This window comes from Brachyistius frenatus, unplaced genomic scaffold, assembly GCF_029030835.1.
Source record: "Brachyistius frenatus isolate BFR_SWC_R1_liver_20210118 unplaced genomic scaffold, ASM2903083v1 Contig_4, whole genome shotgun sequence".
Classification (NCBI taxonomy): domain Eukaryota; kingdom Metazoa; phylum Chordata; class Actinopteri; family Embiotocidae; genus Brachyistius; species Brachyistius frenatus.
The window spans coordinates 5,675,733-5,689,094 of record NW_027210603.1 but is presented as its reverse complement, the minus strand read 5'-3'; the positions used below and the strand labels follow the sequence as shown (position 1 = coordinate 5,689,094).

General features: G+C 42.8%; 2 protein-coding genes across 2 annotated transcripts; both read left to right on the top strand.

Annotated features, from left to right (window-relative positions):
- Window positions 1-882: 882 nt before the first annotated feature.
- Window positions 883-7,580, top strand: otop1 (otopetrin 1). The gene is made up of 6 exons (XM_069712558.1): window positions 883-2,125; window positions 2,380-2,516; window positions 2,844-2,902; window positions 3,130-3,260; window positions 4,790-5,697; window positions 6,512-7,580. Exons 1-6 carry the CDS (start codon window positions 1,606-1,608, stop codon window positions 6,680-6,682), a joined length of 1,926 nt encoding a protein of 641 aa, XP_069568659.1. The 5' UTR covers window positions 883-1,605; the 3' UTR covers window positions 6,683-7,580.
- A 1,890-nt stretch (window positions 7,581-9,470) lies between these two features.
- drd5a (dopamine receptor D5a) lies at window positions 9,471-12,256 on the top strand. Its single transcript, XM_069712569.1, has one exon. It carries the CDS (start codon window positions 9,765-9,767, stop codon window positions 11,169-11,171), a length of 1,407 nt encoding a protein of 468 aa, XP_069568670.1. The 5' UTR covers window positions 9,471-9,764; the 3' UTR covers window positions 11,172-12,256.
- Window positions 12,257-13,362: the final 1,106 nt, after the last annotated feature.

Genomic DNA, 13,362 nt, shown 5'->3' with positions numbered 1-13,362 from the left:
TGCACAATCCACAGCGGCGCTCAGTTTCTTCCATGTGCCATGCGCTCAAATAAGGAAAAAGAAATAGATTGAAAGTTTGGATTATTAAATGTAATTAAATGTGAGAGAAGTTGTTAAACTGGTAGAATACAAAATAAACTATGTAAGTGTTGCATCGCTGTTGGTTGTAGTTTTGTGGAGCTGATATTTAAATGGATCAAAGTAGCTTAAATGTTTTGGAAATTGATATCAAAACAACATGACATCTGTTCAAAGTTAAGAGTCAAACGAATTGTCATTTATTTTCCACGCTATTAAACAACCAGATTTCTGTGTGAGGAGCATTTACCCTTAACCTGTCAGTGAGGTGTTTCTTTACATTAAGCTGACGCTTTTATCCAAAGCGACTTACAACATACCGATGGTACACCATCGGGAGCAATTTAGGGTTCAGTGTCTTGCTCAATGCACTTAGGCATGTGGGCAGGAGGAGCTGGAGAGGTGCATGTTTTTGGAGGAAGCCAGAGCACCCGGAGAGAACCCACGCAAGCACAGGGAGAACATGCAAACTCCTCACAGAAAGGCCCAGGACCGGATTCGAACCCGGAGCCTTTTTGCTGTGAGGCGACAATGCTAACCACTGCACCACTGTGCAGTTTAAAAATGTTTTAAAACATGTTTTTAAGGCTGAGGATGTGAACAAGCTCCTAAAGTGGATGCTATTATGAACCAGTTCACTAGTTGTGTCTACGTTTTTAAAGAGATAGTTTAAAAAATAGAAGTTACTTATTTTTTTTTTATGAGATGTTAATGTTTAAATGGTCCTTAATACAATACCGCCCCGTCACACCATATCAACCAGCTCTCAATCTACTTTGAGCAGTCCTCCTATTGTTATGCTGATTGGGCACATCCGCTTGTGGTGAGTAGGAGATTAAATGGTCATGTCCATAAGAGGTCTCTGTGCCGATGGTCATGGTCTCCTCTCGACATCCATTCACAAAAAGCCATTATGAATTTGACCACTGAAATTTGATTCTTCTCTTTTCCCCCCCAACTTGAAGGTAAAGTTTTTAACCTCTACACCTTCCCCTCAAGTGGTGACATGAGGACTTAAGTTGGTGACACTTGGATTTGATGCACTGTCACACCAGGTCACCTCCATGCAGTTTGCGAAAATCGCAGGTTTGTGAAATGGCATCTTCTCTTTCATCTCATCCAAGCATGTACGCTTAACACCCGATAGCCACCCTGAAAGGATTTCAGCAGACTTGGAAAGACTGTCTGGCAGCTGCACTGAAGAGCTGGATTTGGGCGAAGCTCCCTTTTTTTTGTTATTGAGGATAACCCTGGACTTGGAAAGTTTGCTTCTTTACGCACTGAATGGTTGGCACAGCAAGTTCAACTATTTCTTTGAAACATATGGGAGTTTCAAGAGGACAAGGGTCTGGGTTCACCACAGACTGAAACGCAATCTCCTATTTTCAGTGACTCAGCGAGCCTATTACACGACCAGATATTTCAGTTTCAGGGTTACAAGATGACAATGGCATCTATCAAGCCCATCCTCAGCAAGGCTGGACATTGAAACTGTGCGTGACCACTGAGCCGGACCTTGAAGATTGAATGCATGCTTGGCACGGTACCTATCCGTCTGAATCCCCACCTTGTAGAAACAGGTTACGCACCTGGCCTCCCTCAAATGCACTTATAGCGCACGGCTTTGACTTTACTCTTCTCTCAGCACTGCGGTTTTTACACATGACTCCCACCATGGTGGAACACAGCGGCCTGGATATTATGTGTTTGAACAAGTATTGCCATAGTTCCTCGTCGTCGTCCAGCTCCGAGCACGACAAGAAGATTTTCACCAAACTTAAACTCACTTTGTCACGGGAGTACCCGAGGAAGAACGCGGAGATCCTCAGCGGTCAGTACGGGACCAATTTACTGCTGATCGGGGCGGCGCTGATGCTGGCCATTGCGCACCATGATCCCTCTGTCAAGGAAGAGCACCTGCTGGCCTTTGCCACCTGCCTCATGATCCTCCAGCTGATCTGGATGATGTGGTACATCCTGGTGCGGGACAGGCAGAAGAACACGCGGACTGAGAAAGATGTCCACGCCACAACATGCTGGATAAGAGGTGAGTTGGTGAGATTACCGAAGAAAATGCCTAAAATACGCATGATATGCTTTTTAATTTGTTTGTAAAATACAGCGCTTTATTTCTTTAAGCATGTCACCATCCAAAGCCATAATCGTTAGTAGATCAAAGTGTTTTTATTTAGCAACTTCAAGAGAACCTGAAAATTAATTTGTTTAGCTGATGAAACGTTTGAATTATTTCCTTTAATTGGTACAATTAATAACCTGCTCTTTGTTTCTTTTTCTTGCCAGGTGGTTTGACTCTCCTTGCACTCCTTTCACTGATTATGGACGCTTTCCGAATCGGGTATTATGTTGGCTATCAGTCGTGTGTGTCGGCTGTGCTCGGGGTATATCCTGTCATCCATGCAACTCACACCATAGCACAGGTAAGTTTACAACCCCAGTTTAATTTCAAAAAAGTGCAGCAGCGTTAGAAACCGTGTCTTTTTCCCCTCCTGCGCGCCACTTAAGGTCTTTGAATAATGTGCTCTTTGTTGTTAATGCAAGTACAGAGTTGCTGCAACAATATAGTCCTATCATTGTCCATGTTATTTGAGTGTAACTGACAAGGGAAATATTTATAGTAAAGGGACTTAAACAACTAATTAATAATTAGTTGTTTAAGTCCCTTTACTATAAATATTTCCCTTATAAACTATGGTTTGTCTTCAAGCTTTTTAAGCTTTTGTGAGTTATTTTGGGATTTTCTTCAGGTGCACTTTCTCTGGTTTCACATCAAAGATGTCATCAAGAGCTTTGAGACATTTGAGAGGTATGTGAAATGTGTTGTTATTACTATTATCATTTAACAATACTTAATTTTTCATAAATATTAAATAGCTTTGATACCATCACCATGAAAACTTCTGACTAGCAACTAAACAATGTGTAAAACATTAAATCTCCAAACATGCACATCGATATAAGTGAATCCTGACACTTTTGCATGCTATCAGATGACTGCATATCCAACTTGTTTTCAACTGTTTGTCTCCTCAGATTTGGTGTAATCCACGCGGTCTTTACCAACCTCCTCCTGTGGTGCAACGGTGTGATGTCAGAGGCCGAGCACTTCTTGAACAACCATAAGAGAAGACTCTCTGCCCTGGGCTACGGAAACCTCACTATAGGTAAGGGCTGAGGGTCGATTGCTAGCTTGCTCCTAGAAGAAAAGTACAATAGTCCACTTGAGAGCTCGCTTCAATGGATGAAAGAAAAAGGAAAGAGAGGAGGGTTTGCGAGGGGAAGGGAGGTTAGCTCGGCCGCCCAGCGGGTCTTGTTTGTGTCGAATGTCTCTCTATTAGGTTTCAGGAGACACGCAGTGTTGCTGGCGCTGAGGCCCCCTCCCCGGCCCTTTCCCCACACTTCAGCCACCATCACCGTCTTTGGCAACCCCCCGCTTGACCTCAGACGGCTTTGTCCCCAGGCTGCTTAGTCCCAAGGGTGCTGCAATTACAGTAACTGATACATCTAAGCCTAGGGTTGGGGGGTTCGGCTGCTCCTCCTCATATCCGGCTGACTGTGAGGCTGGCTGCACCCTGACTGTTGTTCCCGTTTTAATTAAAGGGTGCAGGACCATAATGGTGGCCCTTGGGAGTGAGGGCCAGTGGGAGGTGAGTTGAGGGGGGGGCACACGGCAGGGTTTTGTTAAGATGATCTCGAGAGGGCAACATCATAACCACAGTGTGTTGTGGTTGACTTTAGGAGTGAGTAATTATGAAAAGTGCATTCAAAATTCAAGATGCATGCCGGTGTTCAGTTAATGAGCAAAATATCAAATTAATACAATATGGCTAATGAATACCGACCACCAAGGGGCAATTTAGGAAGTTATATTGGAGTGTTGTGCTGCATTAAGTTGGCCATTATCTTTATTAAAAAACAAAGTGCAACAGATATTATAAAAATGATTTATAGGCGCACCGCTTAAAAAAATACTGGAATTTGCATTACAAATCAAGAAATATTTGAAATAAGGTCAATGGAGAAGTGGCCAAACAGGTAGCCCACAACGGTTAAGAGGCTTAACCTTTTAAAATAAGTAGCATCTTTTGTTTGTTCAATGTAATCTTAGAAATCAAGTTTTTTTTCTGGCTTTAGTATATATTACTGCAAAGACATGTCTGATGCTAATTGCAATAAACAGTTTCCAGAAGAGATGGTGTATAATTGTATAAATAGGATTGCATTGTTCAGTAGTTGAATTTTGCTTCCCACCTTTTTTCAAAACTTTCATAGTTAGGGCCCAATTTATGGGGAACACCCTACTGTTTTTAATAGTTATAATCTGATTAGATAGGTCCAGACACATTCAATGCTGTCTAAGTGTAGTATGTTACTCTTTGACTTGTGCTCTAAATAGCAACGTGTTTGACGTTGAGTGTGTAAATTAGTTAAACCTGTCAGATTAGATTATTAGTCTATTAAATATGCACTGTTTATTTATTCTATTATATACTTGTGTTGACTCTAATCATTACAGAATGTAAAACTTTTCCTGCCAGTATTATGTCCTGATAGATGTGTGTGATTTGGTTGTTGTCCTAAAAATAGTGCTAATGTACAGCATTGTAAGAATTGTTTTTATGGTTAGTGTCATAATTATTATTCATATATCTCAACACATTTGCACATATTTTGAAAAACATTTGTTTTTCAGAGCACTCAGAGCCGGACTGTAACTGCACCACCAGTACGTGCTCCATGTTCTCCAGCAGCCTCTACTATCTCTACCCCTTTAACATCGAGTACCACATCTTTGTCTCCGCCTTGCTTTTCGTCATGTGGAAGAACATCGGACGCACCATTGACCTCTCTACAAACCGGAAAAGGCTGGCTACCAAAACCCAGGGCTTGACCTTGGGCCCCATCCTGGGTCTCCTTGCACTGGCCAGCACTATCGGGATACTGGTGGTCTACATTACCCATGTAGAGGACTCCCTCAAAATACGTCAGTCGGCTATTTCCATGTTCTACATTTATGGCATTGTCATGCTGGTGGTCATGTGCATTGCCGGCGCGTCAGGTCTACTCATATACCGAGCCAACCACATGCCGCTGGACACCTCCAAGAACCCGTCGAGACAGTTGGACACAGAGCTGCTGTTTGGATCTTCGATTGGCTCCTGGTTCATGTCATGGTGCAGCATAGTGGCTGTGTTAAGTACCCACAGCAGCCCTCCTTACCGCTGGACCAACCTCATCTACTCTCTGCTCATTGTGTTGGAGAAGTACGTCCAGAACCTCTTCATCATAGAGTCCCTTTATCGCCAGCAAGAGAACGGAGAGAGGGAGGACCCAGAGTTACCAGCCACTCCAGAAATTTTCTCCGTGACTTCCTCTCTGGCTCCACCGTACAACGGCATCATCAACCAAGCTTATGAGAATCCGGACCGGGCCTGTGCCACCATGGAGAACGAACAGGAGGAGAGTGGACAGGTGTTCAGGTGTCCACGGAAACATTCTGAGGTGCCGCTGCCAGTGGGAAACAAAGTGGTGGAGCCCCCAAATATAAAGAGGCAGATCCTGAAGAACATCGCCGTTTTACTGATAATGTGCAACATTTCGGTGAGTGTTTGAAGAGTTACTGATGATTCAAAATGAAAGTAATTAAACATGAATGAATGCAATTCATATAGAAGGCAATCAATGATTTCAAACAATTTGATTACAAGAGAGTTTTCTGTAGCTCTAGGTATGATGCTCATGTCTACCAAATTTGGTGGATATAGGTGCAAATAGGCATGGGAGCTGCAGTTAGTTGGTGCATAATTACCTAAAGGCATACCTGAAAAAATAATTATCTAAATTTCAAGTTAATGTTGAGGTTTTTTCTAAACATATTTTTTTTACCAGAAGCAGAAACATCTGATTTTTTTCAAGATGCTTTTATCCATAATTTTGTAATAACAATAGATCAAATAATGATAAACCCAAAGAAAACTTCCATCACATTTTTTTTTAGTTCCCCTCAGTCCTACGAAGTGTTTTAGCATCTTTCAGCTTAGTCAGTGTTGTTTCCAATTATAAACCTCTAAATTACACAAAACACTACCTGCCTGAAATCAAACAACAGGCAGACAAAGTTAGTCACTATTGGGTGAATATAGTGTAGCATTAAGTCACTGAAGAAAGGGGTATTTCCCACAGAACTGCCTGAAACCAAACCGTAGCTAAAAGAAGAAAGGATATTAGATGTAATTACCAAACACAACTCCAAAAGAATGCTAATGTTGCACCATCTCTGCTGGATGTTAGCCACAACTTCATTCAGTAGTGAAATGTCAATGCTGTGTTTACAGCTTGTTGTACTGCCCCCAAGTGGCTGAAAATCAGTGACTTCAGGTTCAACTAATTAAGTTTCTTTCTTTCATTCTTTCAGCTGTGGATCCTTCCTGCCTTTGGCTGCAGGCCACAATACGACAACGGGCTGGAACAGGAGACTTTTGGCTTCAGCATATGGACCACAGTTCTCAATTTCGCCATTCCTTTGAACCTTTTCTACCGCATGCACTCTGTTGCCTCCCTGTTCGAGGTTTTCCGCCGAGTCTGACAGAATAGCAGCTGACTGACTATGCCAGATAACATCCACAGGAACACTTGTCACCACCAGCTCCCAAGAGTGTCTCACAGCGCAGGTCAACCGTTCAGGAGGCAGTTTGGGTCACACTCTGACAGACTTGAAAGCAAGCCGTGGAGACAAACAAAATGTTGCTCCCTCAGTGTGGGGATTACAGAGGATGAGGAATCTATTAGCCTGCGTTCTTTGAAGAATTACCTTGTATAACGTGAGGATTATTAAAGATGGTGATGAAAAGAATCCTTGTCTCATGAATTTAGAAAGAGCCCTCTGTACTCTTTGTTCTGTAGTCACATTTCAGTAGGTTTTCTAACTGGTGGATTATGTACAATAGAGGCCTATATGTTTTATCAGAGATGAAGATTTTGTACTGTTTCATGTGAGTGACTGAAAGTATAGAGTAGAGTACTGACTTGATTACCATTTCTGAAAATACGACAGTGAAGCCACTGAAACACCTGTTAGTCTCTTTATCTAATAAGGTAATAGTACTGTATTTAACAAAGCCACAAGTACACTGATGTACCACTTGACCCATATTTTATCTGCCTTTTTAAAATGTGCATACTGTATATGGATAAGGTTCTCATTTACTTCTCTTAGTAGTTCAAGTACATTAGTGGAGCTACAAGGCCAGTGACAATATTAGCACTATATGTTAAATCATCTTTATGTTGGACTTTAGTTCTCAGAACTTGGGTCTCCATCATTCAAGGTTCATCTGTGTCCTCTTGCATGCAGATTCTCTGTCTGTTGAGCTCATGGAAACTTATATAACTTGGATTTTGCTGGGTAGCATTTTCTATATTGAAAATGGCAAGGTGAGATAAGAATTGTAACAAACTGTGTTCCTTTTTCTCCCATGATAACACTGAATATCAGGACATTGCCAGATTTACACCAATATCAATTATGTTGCACCGGAGACTGATGTTTACACCTGAAGGACCAGCATCAAAAACCATCACAGTCTGTGACAACACTTGTTTATTTTTTTTAAATATATATAAAGCACAGATAGATAGTTGTACTGTACAAGTTTATATCAAATCAATGTATAGTTTCAGTCAGACGTCCAGCAGGTTCTCAACCTGGTGCTATCCTCTGTATGTGTTCTCAATATGTGCCAAGTTGTGATAAAATCCTTGTGTTTATTTTGTTTTTCAGATTGCAATATTATGATCATCTTTGTAAATACTGTAATGCTGATCGAAATCATTCAGACACTGTGATATGATTTTGTGAAATTCCAAATAAATGGTGCTGATAAGAAATTGTGTGTACAATAGTGATGAATTTATCCATTGAAATAAAGAATAGTTTTCCTTTTTTTTTTTTTTTTTCATATACAGGACATTTTGTATCTCACAAGTTATCTCCTCTAATGATACTTGCTAATGAGACTCTGTTCACTTCTGAATAGCCTGCATTTGTAGTAGACCTTTGCTCCACAGGATGGCGCCACATATTTATGTTTTAAAGACTTGAGGGCACTCCAAAAGCTCCTGCACTACTGGCCTCGGTAGAATTACTGCGGCACGATATCTTTTTTAAATACGTGCTTCTTACAAAATACTTTCTAAAATCATACAAATACATTTTAACACATAAAACCTTTAGCCACAGAACAAAAACAAGAACAAACTACTACTACTACTACTACTATTACTACTACTAATAAAGTTAAAATATAACCGAAAAAAACATGCCGCTGTGACATTTTGAATGATGAATATTAATTATTTGGAATTTAGCAGCAGATTTTCCATTTTTATTCACCGGCTGTGGTGACATCTGTGCGTAAAGAACTAAACGTTGTGTCTTGACACAGGTTGCCCCCTGACATGGGATTATGGGTGAAGCTACTCCAGAGAATTTGGCATCGGTCGTCGGGGGATTATTTTAACGTAGTGTCACAACGATTTGACAGGCACGCAGACACATCTAAAAATATCCATGACGTTTCAAAACCGGAAACTGCTGCTGATGCTGCTGCCTGCACAGACACAGCGACGCAGAACGCGCGGAGCTGCCCTTTTAACGTGCCGCTGAGAGTGTGAATGTGACACCTGTGTAGGCTCTGAAAAGTGGGTGAGCTACGACCTACAGTCGGTCGATGGAGGGCAAACAACCTGCAGTGTTCCTATCAGTCTGGAGATCTGTTCGGAGCGTTTGAGGGTTGGTATAAGGGGTACATGTGGTAGATGATGGCGCTGGTAATAAAAGTATGAGTCAAACCCGCGCTCATTCCTTCTTCCGGGCAATAAAACAGTCCTGAAGTAGTTTTATGAGACATACAGACAGACAGATATACAGACAAACAGATAGATAGACAGATAGGAGTTTCTGTTTTTGAAGGGTCTATGAAATACAATATGCCTCAAACTGCTTGTTCAGCACCATGGACAGCTCTGTTAGTGTCACTTCTGCATGTGACAGTTTTACTCCTACAGAACCTCCACTTGATTCCTGCATTGTGTCAAATAGCTGGGTGAGTCTACAACCCACAATAGATCCTAAATGCACGTTGGTAACACCACATCAGGGAATATGCCACTGCTGGAAGACAGCTCTCGGCTCATTTTAAGTGTTTAATTTCGCGAATTTTGGAGTATGCACCAACGAAAACCTTCAAATTACTGAAGGCTTTCTCTCCCCTCTTTCCTAACGCAGTGCACTGTTGTGTGCAACGCCACGCACCAAGGGGAAGTGGTGGTGTATGCGCCCAGCCCTGGTTAAGTTAGTGTGTGTTAAGGCTGCAGGGTACGGACTACCTCCTCTACCAGACCGCACTCAGGATATCTTGGACAGAGATTCACAGAGGCAGCCAGGTCAGACGACCGTACCGACAACATTGCAACATGCGCTCGCCACTGCGTACTGCTTTTCAGCCCCTCAGCGCACCTGGCACGTCGCTCGGCTCAGTTTTAACGCACTCAATTCTCTCTTCCCGTCTGTTTTGCACTCAACATCAGAGTGCCAGCCGAGCGGGTCACCGGGGACATTACGGCGACCGGCTGATAACTGAGCCCGTCCCGGCGCAAAGAGCAATGGAATGCAGTTTTACCTGAAGAGGCAAATGGAGAACCCAGCAAAGTATCTCTCATCGGTGCAGGAGATAGACTCTGTGCCGGCACCCCTTGGAGAGAATATGTGGAACAGCACCGAAACGGAGGCAACAATCGACGGGAGGAAGGACATGGTGGTGCGTACGGTGACGGGCTGTCTGCTGTCCCTGCTCATCCTATGGACCCTGCTGGGGAACATTTTGGTGTGCTCCGCGGTGCTGCGCTTTCGGCACCTGCGGACCAAAGTGACCAACATTTTCGTCGTCTCCCTGGCTCTATCGGATTTATTCGTGGCCGTCCTGGTAATGCCCTGGAAAGCTGTGGCAGAAGTAGCTGGGTATTGGCCGTTTGGCACTTTCTGCAATGTTTGGGTCGCTTTTGATATTATGTGTTCCACTGCCTCCATCCTCAACCTCTGCGTTATCAGCGTGGATAGATACTGGGCCATTTCGAGCCCCTTCCGCTACGAGAGGAAAATGACCCAGCGAGTTGCCTTTGTTATGATTAGTATAACTTGGACGTTGTCTGTGCTCATTTCATTCATACCGGTCCAGCTAAACTGGCACAAAGCCAGCGCTGACGACATGGCTGGGGCGCACAACTCCTCCACGAGTCGGCAGGTAGAGGAAAACTGCGACTCCAGCCTGAGTAGAGAGTATGCTATATCCTCCTCATTGATAAGTTTCTATATTCCCGTGGCGATTATGATTGTAACATACACCAGAATATATCGGATTGCACAAATACAAATTAGAAGAATAGCGTCCCTGGAGAGAGCGGCGGAGCACGCGCAAAGTTGCAGGACCAACCGAATAGAGTACCAACACCACAACACCTTGAAGACGTCGATTAAACGGGAAACCAAAGTGTTCAAAACGCTGTCGGTGATTATGGGTGTCTTTGTGTGTTGCTGGTTACCTTTCTTCGTTCTAAACTGTATGGTCCCGTTCTGCGACAGGCCAGCAACAGACCGGGACGCAGGTCTGCCGTGCGTCAGCGAGACGACCTTTGACGTCTTCGTGTGGTTCGGCTGGACCAACTCCTCCCTGAATCCCATCATTTACGCGTTCAACGCAGAGTTTAGGAAGGCCTTCGCCAGCCTCTTGGGCTGTCGCAATTTCTGTTCCAACACACCCGTGGAAACTGTTAACATCAGCAACGAGCTGGTCTCTTATAACCAAGATACCCTCATCCACAAGGAAATCGCAAACGCTTATGTCAACATGATCCCCAACGTGGTTGAATGTATTGAGCATGAGGAGACTTTTGACAGGATTTCACAGTTTTCTCACAACAATGAAAACGCCACTGACTCTGTTTGTGACTTGGAGGACTGCGAGGCAGACATCAGTCTTGACAGGCTGTCACCATTCACACCCAATGGATTACATTGATTCCACACTTAGTGTCTCCCCGTGCTTAATTGGATGTATTGATAAATGTCATTGTTCATTCAGCTCCTTTGTCCCAGAAGCTCCTCTCCACAGGGAGCACATAGGTCAGGGTTCTTTGAACTACTGAACAGCGGCCCTTGCAGGGGGTGCAGGCCTTATAATGACCTGCTGATGGAGACTACCGCAGGGCACACGTCTCTGTAGCCACTAGGCCCCTCTGCCACCGCTTTGTCAAATGAGATGTGATAATGTTGTCCTGTTCTGAAAAAAGTAATGTGTAGGTGTTTATTTACATGACAAGTGAAGTCTGTGTTCCTTTGTTCAAAGGTTCAGTGTTGCTGAAGTTGTTGTTTACTCAAAGGCTTTACTTGGAGCATCAGTGTCAGTGTCCATCCACTTGGGTGGAAAATGTTTGTAAAAAATCAGAGTTTTCATAAAGGAAACTCTTTGCTGCTTAAAAACCTCATGTGTATCCAGTGCCCGCCTTTCCACTGAGTATGAAAACTGAGGGCAGCCTTACAGACAGTGTGAGCAAGATAGTCAAATGCAGTCATTTCAGCGCCTTATAGTTTATTTAACAGAAGAGTTTTGAGACACGAAAGGAATGTGAGTTGAAGTTAAATGATGCCAAAATTAATTAAAGGGTTTCGCCACTGCACATACCTGAGTGACTCCTCCAGCACACTTGCTCTTCACCGCACGGTCTGTGACTCCCTTTGATTTAGACTTTCAGTAAATAGCCACCGGCCTTGAAGGAGTAAAACTTGGTGCAAAAGTGCGCAATCTAATGCTCTAAAGACATGGAGTGAGCAAAAAATTGCAACTAAAAATGAGCAGAAGCATTTAACTATAAAAACGGTTACACTTTCTGTGATCTTTTGTTTCTCATTGAGGCCAAAACAAATGTAATGGTTCTGCTTTATCAACCAGTCAAAGCTTACTGTATGAAAAAAAAAGAAGAAATAATCAAGGCTGTCCTAAATGACCAAAGACTTCAAGAAGTGATTAAATAACTCAGACATTATAAGGCTACAGTGTCACCTCAAGGAATAGTTGCTATGGAAAGTCTACACACACGTGAGGCCACCAGGATGTCATACATCACCTCTCCCACACCTCTCTTATCTTTGTACTGTACAGATGACCTGATCTGAATGTATACTGCTGTCCTTTAAAACAGTGACGTGTGTCATCATTTGTCTAATAAAATGCCGTCATGCTGAGAGGAACAGAGTGCGCTGGTATCTTCCTCAACCAGATTTTACAAGTAAACAAACTTTGCAGGTTTTTTAACTTTCATTTTAAACGTATATGCAAACCCACCTCTTTTTTGTATTCTGCCTGCGATGTACATTTCGACAGCAGAGAGTGACAGGAAGTGTTGGCAGAGAAACAGAGAGTGAGGGGGATGACAGGAAATGCAGGTCCCCAAAATAGGGGACTTTTTGGTTACTCACATCTGATGGGGTGCAGCTCCATCAGGGCACTCCGACCTGTCCTTCACAGGCTCAGATTTATATATTTCCTCGGCCAGACACAGAGAGGTTTGAATCCTGCAGATAAGAGTGACACAGTTGTGTAAGTAAAGTAATAAAAAGAGAGAACATTGGAAGTAAATCACACCCTGAGGTAGCAGCTTTGGTTTTCGAAGCGATGTCTATTATTGGCCAGCATTCACACCTGTTTTTTTTTTCCTTCTTTGAACCAATATCAATACCTTGTGTGGAACCCCACCAATACTCAAAGCCAGTGACATAACACAATACCTCAGCTGCAGCATTTTTGTTGAAGTGCCAACAGCATGTTAGTTCAGTCTTTCTTCCAACAAAAACAAAAACCCACTGTGTACAAATCCCATCACTGTTTCATCACTGAGTGAACAGACAGAACCTTTTTACATTTGAATATATGTAAATGAATACATTAATCTCAATTTATGTTTTCTAATCCCATCATTTGTCCGAGATGGATTTCTGGCTTCTGACTACTTCACCCATCAGGTTTAAAGCTTTTTTTCTTTTTAAAGGTGTACATTAGTAACAAGCTGGATGAATCAGTTTGTGTAAAGGGCAGGATTAACAATGCAATCCCTGCCTGAGAGCAACACGATGCTTATTATAACCGTACAGAACAACAAAAAAGCCTGTGCACAGTTTTTTTTACACCACAGACAAATATTCAGTCTGCACAT